General features: G+C 36.1%; 2 protein-coding genes across 2 annotated transcripts in view; one reads left to right on the top strand and one right to left on the bottom strand.

The window, feature by feature from the left end:
• Positions 1-26491, bottom strand: part of LOC133184397 (N6-adenosine-methyltransferase non-catalytic subunit-like) — a 147696-nt gene extending 121205 nt beyond the window's left edge. Inside the window, exon 1 of the mRNA XM_061319455.1 lies at positions 26487-26491. The gene's annotated coding sequence lies outside the window, so the exon portion shown is untranslated. The remainder of the gene's footprint in view (positions 1-26486) is intronic.
• LOC133184549 (52 kDa repressor of the inhibitor of the protein kinase-like) lies at positions 24328-26899 on the top strand. Its single transcript, XM_061319637.1, has 3 exons — positions 24328-24421; positions 24578-25864; positions 25959-26899. The coding sequence occupies exons 1-3, from the start codon at positions 24328-24330 to the stop codon at positions 26897-26899; spliced, it is 2322 nt and encodes a 773-aa protein (XP_061175621.1).
• The last annotated feature ends 413 nt before the right edge of the window (positions 26900-27312 follow it).

The following is a 27312-nucleotide window of genomic DNA, read 5'->3' as shown; positions in this document are numbered from 1 at the left end:
GAGGATAAAACAGAAGTTATCCCGTTTGTCATACAATGGAGTTATTAGTTCATTATCGTCTATAGCTATATACAAAGAATGTAGATGACCAACCGCAAGATATAGATAGTTCAAAGTCCCAATTTTTATTGTCCAAAACATACCAAGGAAAATTAATATTTACTCAGTGTTTAGCTCTACTGATCAGAAACCAGAAAAGCTTAGGCAATAGTAAGGTGTCTGTCCGTCTCTCTGTCTGTGAACAATTTTCCTACAGTTTTGGTCGGATTTCAATATAACTTGTACGGAAGTGTATTAGTGCCAAGAATTTTTTTTTTTAAGTTGGAAATTCCAACTTAAATCTCGGCTTTTTCAACTTTAAAGTTGGTAATTCCTGTGAAATACTCTCAAAATGCTACTCCTCTACAGTTTTGGTCTGATTCAATATAACTTGAAACACAAGTAGATTACACTAAGATACATACACTGTAATTCTGTATATCTATTTTTGATTTTGGTGAAGTGTTGCCATGTTACAAAAAGTAGATATTTTCTGTGAAATACTTTCAAAACATTACTCCTTCTAAAGTTTGGTCTGATTTAATATAACGTGGCATGCAAGTGGACTACACTGAGATACATAATTGGCTTTATCGTTTTTTGATTGAAATTTCTCTAAAATTCCTTTAAAAGGCTACTCCTCCTACAGTTTTAGTCTGATTGCAATTAACCTTGCCACAAAAAAAGACTAAAGCAAGGATCATTATTCTATTCAATGCTGTTGCAAAGTTTCAAGTCCAAGTGCTACTTTTCTCTTCCTATGTTACAAGTACAAACCAGTAGAGCTACAGTCTCGACAAAGACTTCTGGTCTATATGTTCTTGAATTATTGCATGTTTTTGCAGAAATAGGGTTGGTGGTCCTTTTTGACTCTTGCATCAGGATTTCTTAATTTGTTATTGATACAGATGTACATGATATTAATTTTTCATTGCAGCATGATCTATGACTTTGAGTCAAGATCATGGTATAACGAAACAGACTGCTAAATTTAGAATTCATATTACTGAATGATTCCAAGGATAAAGTCAGGAAAAGATGTCGTAGACGGACAACCGTAAAACCAATACCGGTATGTCCCCCTGGGGGATACATAAATGTATTTTCAGTGGGAATTACTTAAAAGAAAGAGCTTAAATGAAAGGTGATTTTATCTCTGTATTGAGGTTAGGTCCTATTCTCTACAAAATAAACTGTCTTGACTGCTCAAAACAAAAACTCAAAGATTCATCAAATCAAACTTTATCTTTTATTTGGCATAAATTTGTTCCTAGCAATCAAATTTGAAATACTTTGCTCATATGATTTTAAGAAATATTTCCATATCCAATTGACGTTGCGTCAGATATACCACAGCAGGAATATCGTGATGCAAAGCACGGATTCAGCCCCCCCCCCCCCCCCCCCAAGAAAAACCCGAAGTTTCTGCCGAGACTAAAGCTCTACTGGTTGTACTTATAAAGATAAAAGTAGCACTTAGACTTGAAACTTTGCAACAGCAATAAATAGAATAATGATCCTTGGTTTAGTCTCTTTTTGTGGCAAGATTTATTGCAATCAGACTAAAACTGTAGGAGGAGTAGCCTTTTAAAACAACTTCACAGAAATTTCGATTTAAGTAACCATGGCAACATCATTCAACGAAATAAAAAAAAAAACAATAACGGCAATTATGTATCTCAGTGTAGTCTACTTGTGTGCCAAGTTAAACTTTAGTCAGACAAAAAGTGTAGGAGGAGTAGCGTTTTGAAAGTATTTCAAGAAAATTTCTATTTTTAGTAACCATGGCAACACCGTTCATTGAAATCAAAACTCGATAACAGATTTATGTATATAAGTGTAGTCTACTTGTGTGCCAAGTTATTGTGAAATCGGACCAACACTGTAAGAGGAGTAGCGTTTTGAAATTATTTCACAGAAATTTATTTTTTGTAACCATGGCAACATGAAATCATTCATTGAAATCAAAATTCGATATACAGAATTATGTATCTTGGTATAGTCTACTTGTGTGCCAAGTTATATTGATATCAGACCAAAACTGTAGAAGGAGTAACGTTTCGAAATATTTCCCAGAAATCTTTATTTTATGTCACCATGGCAACACAGTTCATTGAAATCAAAAACCGATATACAGAATTATGTATCTTAGTGTAGTCTACTTATGTGCCAAGTTATATTGAAATCAGACCAAAACTGTAGGAGGAGTAGCGTTTTGAAAAAATTGTTTGCAAACGGACGGACGACGGACACCTTCTCTGACCAGTAGAGCTAACAAGAATTAATGGGAAAATTTTCAAATGAGAAGTGAATCTTACCCGTTTCATGGTTACACAAGCTTAAGAACAGTATCACGGTTATAGCAACATTTTCATTTTAGTGACTTATTTACCTTTACTGAGTTTGGCAGTGCTAAATTTGATTTTCGAACCGGGTTCAAATTCAATAATGCACATAGCATCCTTTTTCAAAGAGGGGAAGTCGCAGCTGATAAAAATGACAAGCAAAGAAAATTAAAATAACATAGTATATGTCACCAAAATTTGAGGAGGGAGAGGGGCGGCCAACTCTCCTTGTACATAACTTCAAATGTTCCCTTATTAATATTCAGTCACCCCATCTGGTGGTTAGATGAGTTTCTGGCGATAAGTAAGGAAAAATTAAAAGAGGCTTTAGGCCTATTTTGTTGCCTTTGTGGGGGTTGCTTTCTTCGTGGGTGTCTGCTTTGTTTTATAAAGCTCTCGCAAGTCCTTTACTGAGAAGTAGGTTCTTATCGAGAAATAACTCAAGATTTTCTATTTCTAAGAAAATAAAAGCCATCAATCAGTATCGCGATGACTGATCATGTTCTTTCATTATCAACTATACATTTATGTTATTTTAGTTTAAAAATACAATTAAATATGGATACTAATCGGAAGTTATATGTATGAAGGAAATGTCAATAAGTATTGATTTACGAAATAATAATGTCTACAAATAGGCTCAGCTGCAAATTTATGAATGACTAAAACCTGGCTTTTTTTCTTCGTTAAGAGATAGGCTTCGACTAACACTTTACACCAAAGGAAATACAAATATCCTATAAAATTATATATAGAAACTTTAGGAAAGTTGAGATGCCACAATCCCAATAATTACCTTTAATGTCTTTTTCCAGAAAGTCTTTTAAGATGTCACATGAATGAAACTTGCGGTTCAGAATAGAGAAATGACCCTTTAAAGTCTTCGCAGACGATTTAATAAAAGAATACCAAACAAAAGGTTTTGCGTGCTTCGAGTTCAAACCCGGAGGACCAACATACTCACCAATCAAGACCCAGTCTCCAGTTAGGGTAAATACTCAGACAGGAATTTCAACAAAATTTTTGGACAGGATGAGTACAGCACGATATTTGTACACAGGGCATGTTATAAAATGTTTACATTTATCTGCTGAGAGTAGATCTGAAAAGGAATTTCATAAATTATAAGAATGCATTTAAGCGTGTACACTTTACTTTCATTTAGAGTTACGTATATCACGTTGACAATTATGTGCTGTTAAATCGATCATTTTTATCTATTATCAAATTATCAGGCAATCGTGTGACGCAAGTATTTACCTCTGGCAAATTCAATTCGAATTTAACTTTTTTTAAAAAATTAGAAATGCAGCAGAATCATGATAGCTGAATTCAAAATAGACTCAGACCTTCATAAAGTTTACACTGCTGTCTTGCAGTCACGAACAGCTTACAATTTTATCGTACTAAAAGCAATCAATTATTTTTGCTTTAACACACAGAATTAAACATTTGCATGCTGATCTGTTAATGTCGACATTAGCATAACTGTATGCTTACGGTAAAGGACGTGTTATAAATGTCACAACAACGGATAAACTCTTGTGTATTCTCATGTCTTGCCAATATAAAAACACGATAAAGACACCCTTATTAAGTTATTTTCTTATCGTAAAGCCAAGTTTAGGACCGAAGACTAGATAACCACGGCCATTTATTTCAAGAGCTAAACTCACCCACGCTTATTCTAGACAACTTTTACCACGATATCATTTCTCAAAAAAATGTATTTTAATTCAGTTTTCGAAAATAACTTCGTGACCATAAATAAATAATTAAATCATCTCTTTTACTGAAGTAAATGCTATGACATGTAAAACGTCGTGATATTCAGGGGCGTTTGCAAGTATTTGACATTGGGGAGGCGATCTGAATCGAAAAGGGAGGGGGGGGGGGGGGCTAACGTGCTTTCACTTGAATTCGAATTTCTACCAGAATATTGATATTCATTTATGATTGATATTTTTCCATTCTGTCAATGTCTCAAAGACTCCGCCTGATGAAAAAAAACCAAAATAGTTCTATATGATTTTATTTACATTTCATGTCATAAGCACATATGAGGAGCACGTTGTTCAGTTGAATAAATATCAGTGTGATATGCATGTATAATTATCTTTACTTTATTCATTTAATAAGCAATAATAAACAAGCCATGCAAATTAGAGAAATGAAACTCTGTTCATTAAATAATGCACAATGTTACTGCACTTTAAAAGCGTCCAAAAATGAATCTCCGTCCATCCCCTGCTGACACAAAGTCGTTGGCAAATGCCAAAATGTTCAATGCATCCGTAGCCTCCCTGTGCGTGTGCAGGATCATCAAATGACTCAGCCTTTCCTGGGACACAGTAGCACGAAGATAAGTCTTTACTCGGCGCAGAGCAGAAAATGTTTGCTCACTTGTAGCATTAGTGGCTGGCATCACTAAAAATAAGTCTCAGTAGAGTAACAATCTCGGAGAACAGACATCTGGAAGCTGGAGACATCTGAGACACTAAGGTCACCAAAAAAGGAAACGGACACAGTGGATGAATCATTAAGTTGTGAAGAAAGAGAAGACTTGTCCAGATCGTCACCATAGAACTTTAAGACAAAGTCCAAATCTTGTACGTCTTGTCGCCACGCACAGACTTCAGAAGAACATCCTCTAGATTGCGATACGCTTGATAGCCTGGCTGATCAAAACGATCCTTGACACAGTTCACCACAAGATCGAGAGCTTCGAAGTAGTGTTGTCTGTAGAGGTCTTTCTCTGATGTTGCAAAATCTGGAGGGGCCTTTCCGGTTTCAAATCCCTTAGGCATTTTACTTCGCCGTGGCAATGTTAGTTCATTGACGCCCAAGTCATCAAAGTTTTTGTCGAGTGATTCCCAGAATGCGTTGATGGACTCTTTCTTACGCATTTCACCGAGTGATGTCAAGGAAAGTTCTGTCATGTGTTGGCCCTCAGCAGCTGATAGGTCTTTCTTCTGTAGCTTTCGGCTTAGATTGTCTGTGTGACGGAGAATTTCCTATCCAAGAGACACACCAAAGAGAAAATCAAAACTTTGCATTTGACTTTTCACTCCGATGATCCTGGAACGGGTTTCAGGATCCTTAGTGCACTCATAGCAGGTCTCCCACAAGGATTGAAGGACAGAGTAGTTTTCTTGAACACTGTTCAAACTGGCAGCTCTAACAGTCCATCGAGTGAGGCATAACACACGGAATTCCGGCGTATCAGGTGCCAGCTCGCGCTTTAGCTGTTCCAATATGGTATCCCTCCTAGGTGAATACTTTACGAGTTTGAAGATTTCAAACACAGTATCTAAGGAATCACACATCACCTTTGACCTTTTCACTATATAACCAACTGCCATGTTGAGTGCATGTCCGTAAGATAGCCCTCTCCGATTTTTTTAAATCTGATATTTTCAGGAGAGGGCTACAATTCCACTGCATCTCCGTAATGGTGCAAATATATTTTTTAGATACGGACGACTGCAGGCAAAATAAATTGTGTTTAAATACAACTCACTTCCAAGAAGTCGGAATTTTTATTCACTATCAACATCATAGCCCTTTATACGCGAAAACCAAATAAAATAAATCTGCGTGTTTACCAGTCGTTCTCCTCGGAAGCCATGACAGTTCTCGCCTGATATACTGAGACTTGCGCTTGAACTTTATAATCACTTGATAACACAAATGTCGGTGTTGATAAATGATTGTGTTGTGTGGTATCACTAAACTTCGATAAATAAAAGCATTCCATGTGACATTTTTTCATAAACAGTAATATTTATGCTTAAAATATGGGAAATCCCCTTGATCCCGAATTCTCATTGGTTGTCCCAAAATAAAATAGATCAAGGTCAGTAAACATGGCGAATAAATTCAAGTTGTGATGTTGACATACACGAAAAATAACCGATATACGGATTGTTCTGTATATTTTTGGATCAATTCATGTCTAACATAACTACATTTTATGAGTTCAGGTAAGATATGTTAATAAAATACCAACTTACTGATAATTTGAGCCGAAATCTGTGCGGTAGTGAAACACTCCCGCACTTGCACCATTATGGAGATCCTAAGGAGTTGTAGCCCTCCCCCCCCCCCCCCCCCCACAAAAAAAAAGAAAAATCGGAGAGGGCTACATTATCCAGCTAGTCCGTAACGGTGCGTGTAGATAGCTCTAGATTTTTGCTGGTGATGTAGCAGCCACACCCTTTTTGGCTCCGGACATATTGCTGGCTCCATCGTAGCACTGTCCACGACACTTACTAAGGAAATGTTCATCCTTACCAATGTATCCAGAATCACATTAGTTAGTGTTGCAGCGTCGATAGAAGGCACCATACACAGTCCGATAAACTCTTCCTGCACATCAACATGACGAATCAAAATCACAACTTGTTCACGGTTAGATTGGTCTGTTGTCTCATCTACCATGATGGAGAAATAGTCGTTCTCCCTGATGTTAGAAGCGACGTCACACAGTATCTTTAAGGCCATCACTTGTAGCATCTCGTTCTGGATATCTGCTGATGTAAATTTGTCTTGTTTCTTTTCCAACCACTTGAGGATTGATGGATCCGATTCACCATGGAGCTTCAGGAGCTGTAGGAAGTTGCTTTGTTCGTTGTCGTACCACGGAGTGGTAATCCCTGTCTCGCAAGAAACCTGATGTTGCGTAGAATGATTAGCAGCTGCTATCTGTTGTGTGTTTTTTCCTCAGAGTGGGCGGCTGAGAGAACTTCACCAATGTCTTTTGTTTCTCTTGGAAGTTTCAATTTTCTCTCCACAGCTTCTTTAATTTATGGCAGTCGGAAACTTGATGTTTCCGGAATTAGAAGTGGCTTCCTTCCAGTTACTGAATCCTGTAGAAATAAAACTGCCCTCGGCCTTGGAGTTGGAAATCTTGCCCTCTTTTGCAGAGACCATACAGGTGAAACAGAAAGCCAGATCTTTTGCCTGAAAATAAGAACAATTTTTTTTTAAAATATTATTTTCACAAAAATCGCTTTAAGTGTAATTAAATGTAAATGAACCAATGATGTCAACACGATGAATATATTGAAACGCAAAAGAAACGCAACATCCTATTTTCGGGGGAAAATTATATACAGGTTATAACTTTGCATTAAAAAAGTTAGGACATCTTCAACTTTGCCAAATCAGTAATTTAACGGTTGAATTATTTTCATTCCATTACCGGAAGCCCTATTAACAGAAATCAAAAATTGCATGTTTAATAAAACATTTGACAATATTTTGAGTTTTCAAGGGGTTTTCATGGGTTTGTAGCTGTTAATCATACGTATTGCACTAATACTCCGAGAAAAAATCCTTCTTTCTTTTCCCGATGTGATGCCAATATTTCCTCAAAATGACTGAAAGCACGCGTTTTCATTGCTCTTGTTGGAAATTCTCAAAATAAAGGTAAAAGAGAGTTGCAGATGCAAATATGCACAACGACTCATCAGGCTCATGCGTTTCAAAAGCATGAATGACAGTTCTTTGACCGAAAGTCCAAGGGTTATTACACTACGCCAGGTTAGAGAAAATTCGACCTCAGTATCTGAAAAACAGGCACTTAGAAATGCCTAAGAATATTTCTTTCGCTCAGATCAAGAGATTAATAAACATTATGCATCGTAGAAATCGAGCTGCAATTGTACATGGCGGACTAGCACGCTGTAATTGAATGATCGGGGGTGTTTTAAGAGTTATTTTACTTTCTAAGGTTTTAAAAATAACATTCAAAAATGGATACAGTAAGGTAAAAAGGAAATTTACAAACACCAGATATTTTATTTGAACGTTGATTGTTAAAATATGATTTGATATTTTCCATTGGTATTTAACAGGTCACGGTAGCCTAGTGGTAGGGCGTTCGCTTCGTGATTGGTTTGATTATCGTTCTCCGCGCCGCGTCAAACCTAATACTTTAACATATGTAGTGATTGATCCTTCGCCAAGCGTTCGGCACTTTGAAGTGAAAGTCACGGGTCTTTCGGATGAGACTGTTTCGTTTCACTGTTTAACCTTTGTGAAAGTAACGTGTGGGTCTCCCAACTCTGTTTGTTGAACATAAGAGTAAAGAAATTTTATGAAAGTACAAATAATTTTATTATTGAATTAACCCTTGTCTCTCCCACTCATATAAATGTAGCGAAAGAATATCCTATAATTAGCAACAATGAATAATAATACATAAAAGGTAGATTTAATAATAGGGATCTAGCGGGAGCATCAAATTACTTGTGGAAGTAACTCTCTCCCATAACTTTCTCTCACTCTAGAATATACACTAAATACAATGAATATAAAATTATTTCATACATATGGTCCTATTAATAGATTATTCCAATTTTGGGTCAGGCATCAGCTCCCATCAATTAAAGTTAGAATTGACAATTACCCGACAAGATTCATCAGTCACGATAAGTCTTGATCTCAGATGAGAAGTAGGAATCTGTTTCTGAAATCAGCTGATCGCTGTTTGTATATGATGTTCTTGTGTATGACGTTACTACAGATATGACGTTTCACACGCATCTCTACCCGCGTACCATATTTGAGCGGGTTAGGATGCCATGTTGCCTACGGATCACATACAGGTGTAAGAATGCGGCTTTGGATAGAAACGTTTTAAAAGATGATTGTAGGTATTACATAAGAGCTATATAAGACTTCAGATAGGATTTATATTCACAAGAATGGGTCTTAATTAATTACCTGTTTCGTTTATTTAGTTAAACGACATTGCAAGTCAATCCCGATCGAGGAATTTCGGGTTATAAACATTTCGATAGATACTTCTATCTCAAAACACAATCCAATAATCATTAAATTAAATGCAAATACGCTATGTACATGTTTCATATCATTATTTTATAAGTGATAAGCTGGAGTGGCTATTTAGCTCACATGGTCTTGTCGTTACATTAAATCATCTATCCAATCATATAAATAAATAGACAGGAAGAAGCTGCGTTCGTAACACGGGCCCCTTCCTTGTAAAACACATTCGTCCTCAAAATGTTGGTCATCAAAGAGCCACAATAAAAGGAAGAACGCAGCTAAAAGGTAAATGCTAATTTTGTATTAAATTTTAACATATACATATAATTTAATAGTTATTACAATAATATCACAGATAAGCATAAAAAAACCGATCACAATTAAATAACATGGATAAATGACAATCACAAATATTATGGATATGCATGATGTAATGATAAATAATGATAATATACAATGAGAACAATAATGAGATATTTACATATATATATATATAAATGAACATGAAATGAATATTAAACATAAATCACATTCCAATATCAGGATCATTGTTTATCTTAGTAGATTAAATGTCCCACAAGGAAAGAGAAGAGGAAAATTTCGTCTCCACTGCGAGTGCCAGGAAACGAAGGCCATAAAAAGTGGATTCTACATGGATCTGTCGTAATATGCATATGTCTCTGTCCGATGGAAGTACCTTGGGGAATGCTTCAGATGAACGACGATAATCAAGAATAAAGTCAAAATACCTAGGGTTACGATCAATAACGTACACAGAGCTACCTTCTTTGTTGATGGGTTCAAAAGGGGAGTTGGGCTTTACCATCTCAGCCAAGAGGGAACTGGGGTCTGACATCAGTGTTGGGATGCTAGTGAGGAAAGAGCGACCGCCAACGTTAAGTGTTATTCTCTGCTTCTGCTGAAGTGCCATACCCTCTAACTTTATCTTCATGGGGTCCGTGGATGGAACATATTCCGGTGCAACTGGATTTTCCTTGACAGGGTTTGGTGGCCTCCTCCTCAAAATTGTCGGGCGCATGGATGGTAATTTCTGCAGCCTTTGTTGGTGTTGATCTCGATGATGATGAAGATAATGACGACGAGGATGAGAAGGAGGAACTGGAAAGAGAAAGGATCCTACGCTTGTTGGCTGTTAATGACTTAGGCCCATGTGATGGTTCTTCATTTGACAACACGGCAGCTTTAACTGTTGGTTAAGCAGAAGGTACTTGTTCTGAGGCAGGTGCTGGCACTGGTGTTTGTTGTGTTGATCCTGGTGTTGATCCTGGTGCTGGCTGGGATGGTACTGCCAAAGAAGGACTTTCTTTTGAGGCAGGGGTCACATCATGGTGCTCTGATGGTGGCATTGGGCCCGGCAGGGTAGCGGAAACACTGTCGGCAGAATGAGTCGTGGTACTGACCGATGCCACCGCTGGCAGATTATCCCCGCAACTGGTAGGTGATGGAAGATTATCCCCACAACTGGTAGGTTTGGCAGGTTGTACTGGCGCAATAAATCGTCTGGAAACTGATTTTCTTGGTCGTTTGTTGGGTACCACTGCCTGAGGTTCGTTGAGAAGGATAGCCCTCTTAGCTCCCGGCTTTGGATAGAAATTGGGAGTCACCTGCTTCATAAATGGTTCAACTAGGCGTGACCTTTCCTTCTGAAATTTGGCAAATTCTGCCCTCTCCTCATCACCAAACTGCATATTGGACATTTTAACGAATCTTAGATTGTAATCCCTGCATCCATGTCTCTGGTCTTTTCTGCCCAAAAGGTAGTGGCATATGGAACATTGATAAGCGAATCCAGAGTGGGCGGTGGTGAGATGACGCTCGGCTTGAGCTTGCTGGACGAATTCACGCCCATTGCACAACACACATTTGAACCGTTGCACCTATTAAAGGGTAAAGAAGGTAGCGTAAATAATTTGTTATAGTACTACAAAAAGAAAATGTTCACTGTTTTAGTAAAGTTAACAGTTTTTCATTTTGAAAGAAATTTCTATGCATGAAACCACGTGGGTTTGTTCTCTCCCTCATAAAGTTTCATACGGTTATGGTGGATAACTTCCCCCCTTATGTTTTGGACTTTTTTAAAATTTTGTATAAGATATCATTTATCTTTTTAATCAAATGAATGGGCCTGCCCACTTTTGAGACAATTTTCTGGCTAATCCCATATTTTGATTTGGGTAAAATACCCACACTGCATCTCCGGGTTTGTAATGATTTTTGTGAATTTTTGCATTATATTCCCTAGGCATGTTTTGGGAATTTAATTGTATTTTATCCCTTGCAAAACTGTATTTTTCTAACTTTTGAGACAAATTTTGTGCATAATCCGTAACATAATGTCTTTCAGGGTCTGCTCGCCCAAGAATGAGATCAATTGGTAATGTGACCGGGCGGCCAAATACCATTTCATTTGGACTTACTGCAGTAAACTCGTGTACAGAGGAGCGGTATGCTAACATTAATAAGGGTACTAACTCGTCCCAATTTTTCTGATTTTTGTCTACAAATGATGACAACATGTTTTTTATCGTGCGAATAGCCCTTTCTATCATTCCGTCTGATTGGGGTCTATAGGGAGAAGTTCTTTTTTTTCTATCCCTAATAAGTTGCACATTTCCTTAAATACCTCAGATTCAAACATTTGCCCTTGATCTGAATGTAATTGCATGCGCACGCCAAAAATTGGAATTATGTGCTCCAAAAGTGTTCGAGCTATTGTGATTGCCTTTTTATTCTTTATAGGGAAGGCATCTATCCATTTTGTGAAATAATTCCCTACAACCAATAAGTAAGAATTTTTCTTATGAGTTATTGGGAGTGGACCAAGAATATCAAGAGCCCCACGTTCCATAGGAGCTCCAACACTGTAAATCTGTAGTGGTGCTCTTGGAAAATTATTTGGGGACTTTCTAGATGCACATTTATCACAAGTTTTACAAAAATACGTTACGTCATGTGACATATGATACCAAAAATATTTACCTCTGGCTTTAGAGAGTGTCTTTTTGAAGCCTAGATCACCTTCTGTCATACCACTATGTATTTCATTCAAAACTTCCTTAGCCATTGACTGAGGGAGAACTATTTGCAATTTAGGGTTTATATCTTCCCATTTATGGGAATTTCATTCATTATTTGTGGGGAATCAAGTCTAACCTAAAAATATTTACAAGTCTCACTCAGGCTTGAAACGTCTTCCCAAGAAGGTTTATACATGGCCGTAGGAACCGGGGGGGGGGGGGCACGGGGGGGCCGTGCCCCCTGCCCCCCCCCCCAATAATTTTGCCGATATATAGTTTACTGTAGTAATTACAGCTGTTATTTGCTTGTGCCCCCTCAAAAAAAACGTCTGATGAATTTTTTTTTTTGTCAAGGAATTTTTGGTAGTTGATACTGCCCCCTCAACTGAAAATGTAGCTGTGCCCCCCCCCCCCCCCCCCAAACTGAAGTTGCTTCCTACGGGCCTGTTATACCCAGATTTTACCCATTCAATTACTTTAGCAATGTTTGGGTCTTTTCCTTGTATTCCTCTGATATCAGTTTTAATTTCTGATTGCTCAGAATTGTGTTTTGTAGGTTTCAGAGAAGAAGTAGATTTTGCGGAAGTAATCTTTTTGTTTGCCCTGGTGGTTAAAGCACAAGATTCAGGTACTTTCCTAATTTGCATGTTACTAACATTCTCTTCTACCTTTACTTCATATCGATACTCTGCAATGCTGCAGTGTTTGCAGTTCATATCAATGCAAGGCCTGCGGGACAAAACATCCGCATTGTTATGGGACCGGCCAGCCCAATGTTTAATTTTAAAATCATAAGAGGAAAGGAATTCAAACAATAGCTAGTAGTTCTCGTGACACAATAGCGTCGTTCAGTGGCACTAAAAGTTTTGCTGTAATAAGCTATGACCTTGACAACCCCCTCTTGTTCTTGGGATAAAACTGCTCCCAGTCCAGTATTGGAGGCATCTGTATCTAGAATAAACAAACCCTCATTGTTCGGGTATGATAAAATGTCTGAACTAGTTCAGGCTCTATTCAGCTCGTCAAATGCCATTTGACAATCAGCCCCCCCCCCCCCCATTTCAATTTGTGGTTCTGGCTTCGGGGCCACCAACGCTGAGATTTTCTCAAATCTGAGAACTCTCAGAATATTTGAGTTTTTCTCACCAAACTGTGCCACCAAATAAATATTTTCTCAAAATCAGACTTATCTTTTGAGTTTATTCTTAAATCTGAGATTTTTCTCAAATCTGAGATTTTTCAACGTTTTTTCCGTCTCAGCTGAGAAAAAAATCTTATATTTCTCAGAAAATCTTGAGATTGGTACATAGTAGTCTCAAATAAAATGTCACAGAATTATTTTATGATAAAATGGTTGCAAATATTATGAAAGTGCTTATTTTAATCCATGAATACACGAAAATAACATGCAAGCACAGAGAGCATGTTAATTTCTCCCAAAAGATTATCCTGTGGTATTACCGTATTTAAAAAAAGGGGGCGGGTCTTACGCACATGTAAAAGTCTTATACATGTAATATTGTCCATGCATTGAAACAATGTATTTGAAACCGAAAGAAGAAAAAAGAAAGAAAATGAGGAAAAAATAAAGAATTAATTAAAGCATTATTTTTATTAAACGTTATACATAACAGGTATATCTTCATTCATACAGGAATTCATTTAATTAATTAAATTCATATTTTTGTGTGCTATTATGGTTAGGCAAATTTATTTATTCACAATGTATACATGTATATCAGAAAAGGAAACATGACTACATTAAATACCAAACCTCCACAGCCTCCGTGTTCTTTCTCCGGTAGTTATTTTTTATTTGTACAATATATACGTACCTATTCGCCCGTGTAAATTATACGCAAATATTTAAAGAATGTTGCCTAATGTTGTGTGTACAAATTCACAGTGCATCACACACAAAAATCCTTGACCGTTCATATTATTTATAAGAATAAGCTTGACTTATGACCATTCTAAAGTGCATGTATAAATTACGATAAGAACTTACTGTAATCTTACAGTAATCTTTTTTTTAACATTTTTAATTTTGAAATAATCATAATAATAATAAAAAAAAAACAAGTATGGTCCTAAATGACCTTAGTTTCAAACATTGCACGATTACATGTACTCAGTGAAACTTTTATTTACGGTATGATATGATAATAGGAATTAATCAATTAATCGTTTCTTGATAAGCGTATGGGAGATTGATTTGAGTTTCCAGTGTAACAACGTATATATTGTTCACTATATTCGTTGTTAAAAAAAAAGAAGAAAAAGAATATTTTTCTCAAAGGGGATATTAGTATATAGCCTGCTCTGTTTCTCTGACATTTTCTATAACAGGGATCGTGGAAAATCCGGTGTGTTTCTTAGCCTCCTCCCTAAACATTTCAGGTTTTTCTTTCTTCAGGGGAAGGGTTGGGGTTGAAATTACCTGACAATAAAACAATTCTAATCGAAATTTTCTTGATAAATTGGGATCTCGTAAAACCAAGCATACATATGCTGGACATGTTTTCTGTCACAACATATGCACAAATTTTACGAAACACTAAAGAAAATTATGATGTGAGAAAATTAGCTACATTTGTATATATCTAGCATTTGATCGGCTAGTTAAAAAAATCACTAAGTGTTTATTTCTTAAGGCCGAGTTGGCAGTATTTTTAAAGTCATTATTTCGGAGGTAAAATTTGTTTCCTTTGATCGCTTAAAATGTTTTTTTTTATAAAAAAAAAAAAAAAATCTTAATAGGTGCGAAAAGTCCCTATATCTAAAATATTTTTGCTGTGGAGAATAAAATGTAATAGATATATATGACATTTTACAAAACAGAATTAAAGAAAGAAAAATGTGTATTCGACCAGCAAATAAAGTCTTGATCCGCCTATCTACTTTTTGTAATCTTTCGACACGTAACTCACAATGGCGGAAGTGACGCCTTGGTGTATATTTTGTGTGTGTTTTGGACAGACGAGCCAAGACTATAAAGTTTGGATAGGTTTTTGTGTTATTCTTCTGTAGGGATTATATTACGGGGACTCGGTGAATATTTATTGTCGCAAAGATCTTAATGGAATCCTTTCCTTTGAATGACTCGAAACAGCAAATAAAAGACGAAGGAAGTTGAGAATGTGTATTGTCGTGATTATACATCAAAATATTGCATAAATAAGTAACTGAAAGGTAAATTAAATCATTCCTTCAACAACTTCGAGCATTATAAGAAAAAAAGGTCGCATATAACAACGAGAATAAGTCTCAGATTTTTCTCAATCTCAGCTTACGTGAGACGAATCTCAGAAATGGTGGTGGCAGAGCGTTTTAAGAAAATCTCAGCTGAGGCAGAAATCTAAGATTTCAGGTTGAGATTTGAGCTGAGATTTTTATATGTTGGTGGCCCCGAAGCCTGTTCTGTTAGTTTATGCAAGGGTCTGACTATGTCGGAAAATTTATGAACAAATTACCTATAAGAGCGTAAGCCCAAAAAGCTTCTTACTTCCTTAATATTTTTGGGGAACGGGCCAAGTTTGCACCGCTTCTATTTTGGATGGGTCTGTGGATATACCATTCTCACTAACTAAATGTTCCAAAAATGAAACTTCTTTTTGCAAAAAGGTATATTTCTTTGGGTTCATTTTTAAGTTTGCCCCTCTTAACCTATCAAAAACTTGTTGCAAATTTGTAAGATGTTCATTGAAAGTTCTGGACAGAATGATAATATCGTCCAGGTAAACCAAACATATTTTCCATGATAGATTTGACAAGACTTTTTCCATAAGTCGTTCAAAGGTAGCTCCCGCATTACAAAGTCCAAAAAGCATATTTGAAAATTGCCAATGTCCATCCCCTGGAATCGAAAATGCAGTTTTTGGTTTATCTTCAGGGGACATTTTAACCTGCCAGTACCCACTTTTTAAATCGATAGTGGAGAACCACTTTGACCCAAACAGGGCATCTAGAGTTGTGTCTATACGGGGTATTGGATAACTGTCTTAAATGGTTACAACATTGAGCTTTCTGTAGTCAATACAAAATCTTAACCCATCTTTCTTTTTAACTAATACTACTGGGGAATTCCAAGGACTATCAGAGGTTTCAATTACCCCTTTTTCTAGCATTTCAGTAATCTTCCTTTGGGCTTCTTTCATTTTTGCCAAGGGTACTCGTCTAGGGGGTTGTTTTATGGGATTAGCATTTCCCGTATTAATTTTATGTTCCACTATGTCAGTCAAACCCGTATCATCAGAACTCTGTGAGAAACTATTTTGGAATTCAATTAACAAATTATTAAATTTTTGTTTTTGTTCCCAACTTAAGTTCTCTGTTTGAGTTTCTGTTTGATAGCCTCTAAATGTTTAGGCAAATCAGGTCCTGAATTTTTAGTATTATTATTAAAAAGGGTATTAACTGTCTCAGTATTCTCATACATTTCTTCTACATTCTCAATAGTGTCTAAAACTGTACCTTTGTGAATTTTCACACTATGGTCATTCAAATTTGTATAACGATTAACGAATGGGAACTTCTTCCCCCTCCACCTTAACTAAGGTCTTTGGAATTAATAATTCATGTTTCTCAACAAACTACAAGGGCCACCCTGCTTTTGAATAATGCATTTTCTATCTTCCCAGGTGCAATGAACTCGCTATTTGGAGGTACTTAAATATCCTCGGCAAGTAATACTTTGCAGAAAGGGACATCCAAATTTTCACTGTAAACACAAGGTACTTCTTTACCTTTTTTTAAAGTTCATTTTCTTTACTAATATATCACATGCATTTTGTTGCATGAAATCTATCCCTAAGATACACTTATTTAGGATATTTGCCACTAAGAAATTGTGAGTAACAGTTGCATTTCCAACAGTTATTTTCATGGGACATTCCCCTCAAACAACAATTCTCTCCCCATTTGCAGATGTCAGTTTCACTGAGGATGGTGTTAAATTAATCTTCTTTCCCAGATCAACATTTTCAAGTATATCAGAGCTCAATATGGTCACGCTAGCTCCTGTATCTACTTACATCGAAATTGGGTGATTTTCAATTTTCCCAACAACATAAATTCCTTCGTTGAACATTTTCCTTATATCTCCTATTTTTATTTCTTTTGAATCATTTCTATTTTTCTGAGATTTTGCTCCCAGATTAATTTCTTTATTTTCAATATTTTGTTTGAGTTTGACTGACTCTTGGAGTTCACAAGTATTATTTTCTATTGGATGTTTCTGGGGTCTACCCCATTCCTCTGCCGACTTCCGACCCCCGAATTCGACACGGGAAAGTTTGACGATCTTTGAGGATGGGAGTCATTTTGTCTATAAAAGTGATCTTTGTTACCCCTATTTTGACCATAGTGGTTTCTATATCCCATGTTGGATGGGTTACTCTCCCCATGATCATTCTGTGGATATTTTGAGTGAGTGTTTTTCACAAGGTCTCTAATCTCTTTGGTAAGGGATTGAATATCATCCCTTACAGCTTGTTTAAAAGCAGTTAAAGAGTCTTGTTCATTCTCTTTGTTAACTTTGATATTGTTAACTGTTTGACCTCTTTGGGCATCTGCAAGTTTGTATTTTTCAAGCCGGATAGCCAGTATCTCGGCTTCATTGATGTCTTTCGGCCTTGCTTCCCGTAGGCGCAGCCTCATATCAGGGTCAGTTAAGGCATCTATGAAATAGTCTAATGCCAGTGTATTAATAACAGCAGGGTCAGCTGTTGGATATGCCCGTCTGGTAAGCTTCTTTCTTGACTGGGCTAATTCAGGGAGTGATTCTTTTTCTCCCCTAACTTGACCTTTCAATCTTGCACGATACATTTCGGCTCTTTCTATTGAGCCATATCTCATGTTCAAAACACTTACAAGTGAATCGAAATCTTGCTGTTGGGTTTCATTTAATTCTGTCAGAATAGCCCTTGCTCCCCCAGTTAAACTACTGGCTAAATAAAGGCACTTGGTTCTGTAATCTCAATTATGTAATAGCGCAAGAATTTTGAACTGCGTGAGGTACTCGTCAAAATCATTCCCCCCAATCAAAAGTTTGGGGCTTTATTCCAATTGTTGGCTTTAGGATGGGTTTTGTAAACCCATTTTCGTTCCTATTTACATCTGATAAACAGTCCGTTATTCTGGGTTTTTATGGTACATGTTCCCTATTCCCATTTACTTGTTGTGTGGTTGGGTTTTGAGGAGGGTAACCCTTATTTTTTTAATATGTCAATTTCTGCTTGTAATCTAAGAGATTCTTGTCTCATTTCATAAATCTTTTCTTTCATATCATGTTTCATGCATTGAAATTTTTTGCTCATGTTTTGCATTGCATTCAATATAAGTTCATTCATATTTTCAGTTTGTTGGGCGGCTGATGCCTGTTTGGGAGAGGACACCTTAGGATCCATATCTTGATCAAGGGAGAAATTTTTCCCAATACAAGACCTGGGATGAAAGATTACCTCCTCTGAATCTTCTAACTTGCTATTGTTTTGGGACATTTTTTTTTAATTATGATAATTAAATAGATTTATATATGTTTGGTGTTATTTTGTTATGATTTAGTCTCCCGTTCAACGAGAAGAATGGGAATATTAAATCCCACTTCTGACATCAATATTACGTTTCACTGTTTTACCTATGTGAAAGTAACGTGTGGGTCTCCCAACTCTGTTTGTTGAACATAACAGTAAAGAAATTTTATGAAAGTACAAATAATTTTTTTATTGAATTAACCCTTGTCTCTCCCACTCATATAAATGTAGCGAAAGAATATCCTATAATTAGCAACAATGAATAATAATACATAAAAGGTAGATTTAATAATACGGATCTAGCGGGAGCATCAAATTACTTGTGGGAGTAACTCTCTCCCATAACTTTCTCCCACTCTAGAATATACACTAAATACAATGAATATAAAATTATTTCATACAAATGATCCTATTAATAGATTATCCCAATTTTGGATCAGGCATCAGCTCCCATTAATTAAAGTTAGAACCGACAATTACCCAACGAGATTCATCAGTCATGATACGTCTTGATCTCAGATGAGAGCTAGGAATCTGTTTCTGAAATCAGCTGATCGCTGTTTATATATGACGTTCTTATCCCCATCGAGGAATTTCGGGTTATAAACATTTCGATAGATACACAATCCAATAATTATGAATCATAAAATTAAATGCAAATACGCTATGTACATGTTTCATATCATTATTTTATAAGTGATAAGCTGGAGGGGCTATTTAGCTCACATGGTCTTGTCGTTACATTAAATCATTTATCCAATCATTTAAATAAATAGACAGGAAGAAGCTGCGTTCGTAACAAGACCTTAAAAACTGAGGTCACGGTATAGGCGTTGTCACGATAAAGAACCCTCATTGCTCAATGGCCCTGAGTGGCGAGTATGTCTAAATTTGAAGCCCTTGACCGTCATACAACAAACAACAGGCAATCATTCAATCCATTTGTATTCAGGCCTCTATGTGATCTCTAAAATTTAGGCGCCAACTGGTTCCTAATAAAAAAAAATTAGTCGCCAATGCAAATTTTTAGTCGACAGTTAAATTTTTCTTAAGCACCAAGTTAAAAAACTTGTATTAGTCAATATATATATATATATATATATATATATATATATATAGACACGTCCATTGCTAACTTTTAAACTTCTTTTCTGCTCTTTAAAAAAAATTTGCAACCTTTATTATATACCCTTTGCAGAGGTTGTTTAAATTTTCTTTAGTGAACATCCTTTCATTAAAGATTTTTGGATTTTTCATTGAATTTTAATTTTAAAGAAATATGTGATGCTTCTTTATTCTGGGATTTTTCTCAAGAATATTTTTTCATGTTATGATTATTGATTTCAAAGACTTCTCTGTTTTTTTTTCCACAACTGTTTTTTCCTGTGTGCACTAGTCTTCTGTCTTTTGACATCTAATTTGAAAATCTCTTGTAAGCTGTGCTGAAATTACATTCAGAAATCTTTTTGTTATGTCCTTTTTTAAGTTCAAGCAATTCTTCCTGATATTTATCAATATCTTGTTATTCCTTAAATACTTCCTTCCAGAATTCTAAAACTCATTCATTAAGTCAGATTTTTTAATAAATATGTCCAAATAAACTTTCACCACGTTGCCATACATTAAGTGACCAGTTTCATTTTGTTTTCTCAATGTCTCTTCAAGAGCTGGATTCTGGGTACTCAGATTCCAAAACTTCAACAAACTGCGTCTATTTTAGAGTTGTAGACAGGACACAAATAAAATTTCTTGAACTTGCTGATGACCTTGGGTTATGGTCAATTAATACCCTCAGATCATTTGCAGAACTTGTGATAAGTTGTATTACAATATATGTACAGGGAAGGAATAAATTATTTTTCTACAAGCAACATTGATCTTTGTATCAAGTATGATACTTGACACAAAAACTACACTTTTTTGGCCAGTGACCTTGAACTGCTGTAATGAACTTGGATTATGCCAAAATACCCTCAGATCATATGCAACATTTGTGACAAATGAGCCTCTAATGTTCTCTATTACAAAATATGGTCAGGACAGGAATTAAACATTTTTCTACAAGAGATTTAATTTGATCAGATGACATTGGTCAAGTTTATGACACACCTTCAAATTATAACTTATATTTGCATGAAGTATTAATTTTCAACGTTTCTCATAAAGAATTTGTAAATTTGTTTTTTTTTTACCAGTGACCTTGAACTTGCCAGACTGTCCTTGTGTCAATATCAGGACAAACCACAAGATTATAAACAATCATATGGGCTTCCAATCATTCTTTTTACAACGGTATAACCCAGAAAAGATAGCACGGACAGACGGACAAGGTGATTCCCCAACCCCCCACCTCCAAAAAACTTCGTTGGGAGGTGTATAAAATGACAATTGTGCGTACAACACTTGATTTTTCTTATTGTGAAGAAGTGATCCCATGAAATTTAAGATATCATTTTTGACACCATCATCATTAAGTGTCTTACTGTAATAATGGTGGCGTGAAAAAGTGCAGTGAACAGTAAATAAGAGCACATATTGTTGCCAGCCATAATATGAACAAAACTACATTCTTACCTGTGAAAGTAAGTGCCGATGGAGTTGACTAATGTTATTCATACAAATTATAGATTTCACTGGTTTCAAACTGATGTGCCTACGGATTGCTTCGTCTATCTGATTAAGACAAAGGGCTGAGGGCGAGTGTGAATGGTCAACGTGGCATGCTTACTCACAATGTTCCACCTCTGATGTATCTCGGGGTCTGTGCCTGTCCTTCTCTCAGTTTTTATAGTTTTATTCGATTTGAGCTTGAACCACTTCTCGTTATCTGTACATTTCATGACCTTAAACTTTATCCAGTGTAATGAGACACCTATCGGTGATCAGCATCATCAAGTTTAAATTCATGTTAAGGGCTCAAAGGTTAAAGTCAAGATATCTATTCACTTTCCCTGCCTAGTGACCTTATCTTTGATCTTTGCACTAAACCATAGAAATACACTTACACATGTATGACTCATAGCAGTAAAACACCAAAGATTTAAGTACTTTTAAAAAAGATTTTAAAAAAAATCATCAATTCACTGATCTCGTGTTACAGTGACATGGAGCTTCGAAATGTAACCTTGAGTAAAGAACATTACACGTTAGAGTCGGTTAAAATCATTCAGATTATGAGTTCGAAAGTTATTACAAGGACACGACCTTTGACACAAAGACCAACGGATATACAAATATAAACCATGCTAAAAATAACATGTCTGCTTCTTTTTTGGAGACATCAAAGACTAAAAGCCCCTGGAGGATACAAAAATGTAACAAGAAGCATAGACACTACAGCATAAGGTCTAGATGTGCGGTTGAAAAAAGTAGGGTATCTTTTGACATAATTTGAACTCTCCTGGAGCAGGCTTTTATTAACTTTGTAAAAGGTAAATAATTATGTTGGAAATCTTGTTTGAAAGGAAGAGAGAAACAGAGATAAAACATTTCACAATACTTCTACCACCAGTCCAAGTAGGTAAAAATCAGATAATTTTCTTTAGTCCACTTGCAATTTATTTCACGGATATTCCCCATTGGAGATATTTTGAATGACATTCTCTGATTCACCAACGGGGTCACATGTTTTAATCATCACAAGTAATTGTTATTATTGAGTTATTATTCACTATCATTTCTATCCAATATAGTGATTTGCGCTAGGCGATAAATGTCTCCGTCTTGCTGAGGAAAATCTTTTACGGTCTTGTTTTTATCAATGATTGTTGTATTTTACCGATTTTTTGTCTATTATCTTTAAAGCTGTAGGGGATTCATTCATCACATTCGGAATTGCTTCAAAGGACCCTCCACAACTGGAGAAAGTACACATATTGGCGACAACTTTTTTTCGATAGTATCTATACAAAAAATAAAATATCATCCATATCAAATTTTAATTCAAAGCTGTTCTCTTCTATCAAAAGTAGACATTTATGTGCAAAAATTAACTAGTTTTTTTTCCCTCTGACTTCTTGCAATTGATATCAGATTCAGTCAGCCTTAGAACTACAAAGTTTATAATTCTGCCATTTCAAAATTACATTTCGAGAACTGGCAAGGCAGCGACTATAGTGCAAATATACAAATTGAGAGACACGAAGCTACCTTTGCACGGTGCTCAGCGATCATATGACTCGTCAAACATGGTTTCAGACCTCAGTTTACACAATTTTCTTCATACATGTATATCGCATTGAAAGACAATTGTCTATCTCGATTTATTGAACATGCATTAATAAGACTGAATGGGCACTGTTTCTTTTGTACAATCATCCTTTATTTTTACCTAGTATTTTGGGGGGAAGGGGGGTACGTTTCAACGCGTATTAGTAGTATGCTAGAATAAATGCCAAGACTGAGTCATATATACCCTCAATCTGCTGTTGAACTAAGGTGATCTTGTGTGGGTTTATTGGAACAAATTTGCCTTTAAAATTTCTTGGAAGGAAATGTATTTTGCAGATTTTATGTAACATTACAATTGCATCTTAGAGGAACTTGGATTTGATTATACAAGTGGTAATCCAACTTGTACTAAAAGTTCCCTTGAAAATGAAGACTCTTCTAAATCGTGTGCCAATTTTAAATATATTCTATAGTTCAACAATCAAATTGAATATAAATAGCCATACTTATACTGGATTCCTAAACTTCAGAAAAATCCTTACAAAGACATATACATAGCGGGTCCTATTAAATGTTCTACCGGGTCTTTCTTGACTCCCCCAGGAAAAATTTAACAGCAATTAAGAAGAAACCTTAGCAGTACTGTACATCAACATATTTGAAGAATGGTGATAATCAAAGGTGTAGATACTGAAAAACTCCAAAGACCTTTTAGAAAATTTGTAATTACAATTTTTTTCAAAATTAAAAGCATCAAAACGCATGATTTTCAACACTATACTTCAAATTCCTTGAGATACATGTAATGGACATTGGCAAGGCACGGTGTTCCGGAGAAAAAAATAATTTATAGTTTTTTATCACTTATTAAACAATCATTGAGAGTGATCTCTCGTGTAGAATTCTGTATGCTCTGAAAGCTATTAAAGTATATGTTACTGAGGTAAACAAGAAGCAAATGTGCTTCCTTCAACGGATAGATTCATCTCTACAGCAAGAAAAGAAAAGCATCATGGCTATGTTTAGAGGACAGGGTCAACAAATTGTTATTGATTCAACTATTCTGGGAAGGGCAAAGATTTGACAGATGCTGATCTCGAACAGTTGTCTACGTAGGTCACAGGGCCTTGCTTCCAGGGGCGTAGCTTCCATTGAGGCAATGAGGCAACTGCCTCACTAGATTTTTCAGCACCATTCAATTCCCATAATTAATAATACATTGTAGAAAATATTTAATTCTTTTTTTATCTAATGCATATTATTAAACATTCGAACAAATCTATAAACTGTTTTGCTTTAAATTGTTTTGCTTTCATATCAATATGTTCGGGATCAAAATTCATGAGATCGGGCTCTAGTTCCACTAAATCCTCAAAGTAGTTTTTGTGGGAAATTTAAAAAAAAAAAATGGACCAAAACAGAAACCAAAAGAAAAAGGGGCAAACAAAGTTGACATCCTTTCTGAGGAAAAGGAAAGAAGACAGTCTAGAATCGGCGTCAGGTAGGCCTATTTTACAAAACCTATAAACTAGTGAATAATTTTTTTATCCTTATAAACATAGTTTCAGAATTAACTAAGGCACTACAAACCTGCTTCCCATAAAAAAAACCCCACAAATTCTTCTATTACTAGTAATTCCCTATTTTTCACAAACAGATGAATATATTACGCCAACATTAGAACTTTCAAAGCCCGAGCAATATAACGAGAGAAAAAAACCCAAAACAGAGTCGATGGATCCAGTAAATTTTATACAGAAAGTTTTAGATGATGCTGAAAAATCAAAGATACTGTCAAGCAAATGGAGTCCTTCTCCACACGAAAAATATTCATTTCCTGTAACCAATGGCAGACGATACAATTTAACTTGGGAAGATAAATTCATTTGGTTAAGATATTCGCTATCGAAAGATGCAGCATTTTGTGCCCCATGCATTGCTTTTGGTCAGCAAAATCAATCGGACAAACTTGTAACGTCTGGTCTCAGAGACTGGAAAAATGCTACGGGTTCTAAAAGAGGTACTCTACAGATTCATGAGGAATCAAGTGCTCACCAAAACGCTCTTGTTAAGGCAGTGAACTTTATGAAAGTTTATTCGGGGGAAGAAAAAAGCATCAAAAGCAGTATATCTCAAAGTTATGAAGATACTGTTCTTAAAAACAGAGAAATATTGTCAAACATTATAAACGTAGTCATTGCTCTCGGTCAACGGAATATTCCGTTTAGAGGTCATCGTTGGGACACTATCACAAAACGGGAGGATGGTAATTTTGATTTCTTTGTTCACTGGTTGGCTAAAGAAAAACCCTTTCTTAAAGCTCACCTTGAAAATGCAGCTTACAATGCAAAATATCTTAGTCCCGACATTCAAAATGAAATAATTGAGTTAGCTGGAGAAGAAGTACTAAACTCAATATTGTCCCGTACAAGGACTGCCAAATGGTTTTCTGTTATGGCCGATGAATGTGCAGATGTAGCCAATATTGAACAAATGGCTATATGCATCAGGTATGTGGATGAAAACAATGAAGTAAACGAAGACTTCATTGGATATGCTCCTCTAGATTCAGTCGATGCAGCATCCCTAAGTAATGCAATTTTGCAAAAGCTTGAAGACTGTAATTTAGATACACAATACCTTAGAGGGCAGGGTTATGATGGGGCAAGCGTTATGTCTGGATCAAAATCTGGGGTCTGTTCTCGTATACGGGAAGTCCAACCGCTTGCTGAGTACCACCACTGTCGAGCACATGCACTGAATTTAGTTATATCTTCTTCATGCAAGAACATACCTATGGTCAGAAACCTCTTTGATGATGTTAATCAGCTGACATGGTTTCTTGGGGCCAGTCCAAAGAGAGTTTCGATTATGAAACGACATTTGCCAAATGCAAAACAAGTTGATTATTTAATTGGAAATATCGAAAATGAGGTAACCGAAAGTAATAAAAACAAACATAGAAAAATCGTTTTCTGTGAACATCTTGCCTAACCTTTGCGAAAATAGATGGTCTGCTAGAGTTGATACTCTTTCAGTTGTCATTGGAAAGTATGCAGCCATATTATCGACGCTCGAAGATGTCAGAAATGAAAGCACTGTATCCGATGCTCGTACGAAAGCCACTGCATTTATAAATATGATGGAGAAGAGTTCATTTATTGTTGCAATTGTTGTTGCACACCACATACTGAGTTATATGAAGCCTCTGACTTTGGCTCTCCAGAGTTCAAAATGTGATGTATACAAGGCCTTTGTTGACGCACAGAATTGCAAGCAAGTTATTAATGATCAGCGTTGTGAGGAAGTTTTTCAGAGATGTATATGGTCAAAAGCATCAGCCATTGCTGACAGTATTGGTATCGAGTTACAGAAACCAAGAACGGCGGGTCATATGCAACACAGAGCAAATGCTGTTCTTGCTGGCACTGCTGAAGAATACTACAGAATAAATACTTACCTGCCATTTGTTGATCATTGTTTGAAGGAACTCAACGACAGATTTTCTGACGAGACACGTCCTTCATTCCTAGCCTTCAAGCTTCTTCCAGGCCAGATAGACACACTTACCCGAGACGAATTGGCAGATATTATAGAAAGGTTCCAAGATGATTTACCGGACAGAGATGTGTTTAATCAAGAATTCGAACGTTGGAAAGTGTTCTGTGGAAACTTGCCGAATGATGGTTTTGAAAGAAATTCCTTAAGCAATGCAATCATGTTAGCTGACTCGGACTTTTACCCAAATTTGCATGTCATTTTCCGTATTTTGCTCACCATGCCAGTTGGATCTGTGCCTTGCGAAAGATCTTTTTCCGCAATGAGACGTCTGAAACACTGGGGGAGATCAACAATGAATGAGGATCGCCTGGTCGGTCTTGCCTTGCTGTTCATTCACAGACACCAGGCAGTTTCTGTTCGCAATATACTTACTAGATTTGCCGAATCCAAACAACGCAGAATTCAATTGAAGTTTTAAATTAAAAAAAAAATAATAATAAAATATGAATTCATCTTGAAGTTATGCCCAAGGTTAAAGTTTTCCAAAAGAATGTCAAGGTCAATGGGATATAATTGTTTGAATACAAAAAAGGTCTTGTCACATGGATTACATATGTGAAGTATGAAAGCCCTAGCACCAACCGTTCAAAAGTTATGACCAAGTTAGTTTTTCAAAAGTAGGTCAAACTCCTAGGTCAAGATCAAGATTGTTGGTATCCAAAGGAAGGTCTTGTCACAAGGGTTACACATAAGAAGTAGAAGTTTAAGTGAGGAAGGGGTTGAAGATGCGTCCTCCCTTGTATAGTTATATAGTAGTTGGTAAATGAAATTTTTAAAATAATTTTTTACCCCTGAGCAAGCCACTGTTCTCTTGGTCGGATGATTGATTGA

Source organism: Saccostrea echinata, unplaced genomic scaffold, assembly GCF_033153115.1.
Source record: "Saccostrea echinata isolate AGI-Se365-2 ecotype Australia unplaced genomic scaffold, CSIRO_AGI_Sech_v1 ptg000010l, whole genome shotgun sequence".
Lineage (NCBI taxonomy): Eukaryota > Metazoa > Mollusca > Bivalvia > Ostreida > Ostreidae > Saccostrea > Saccostrea echinata.
This window is presented reverse-complemented; position numbering and strand designations above follow the sequence as displayed.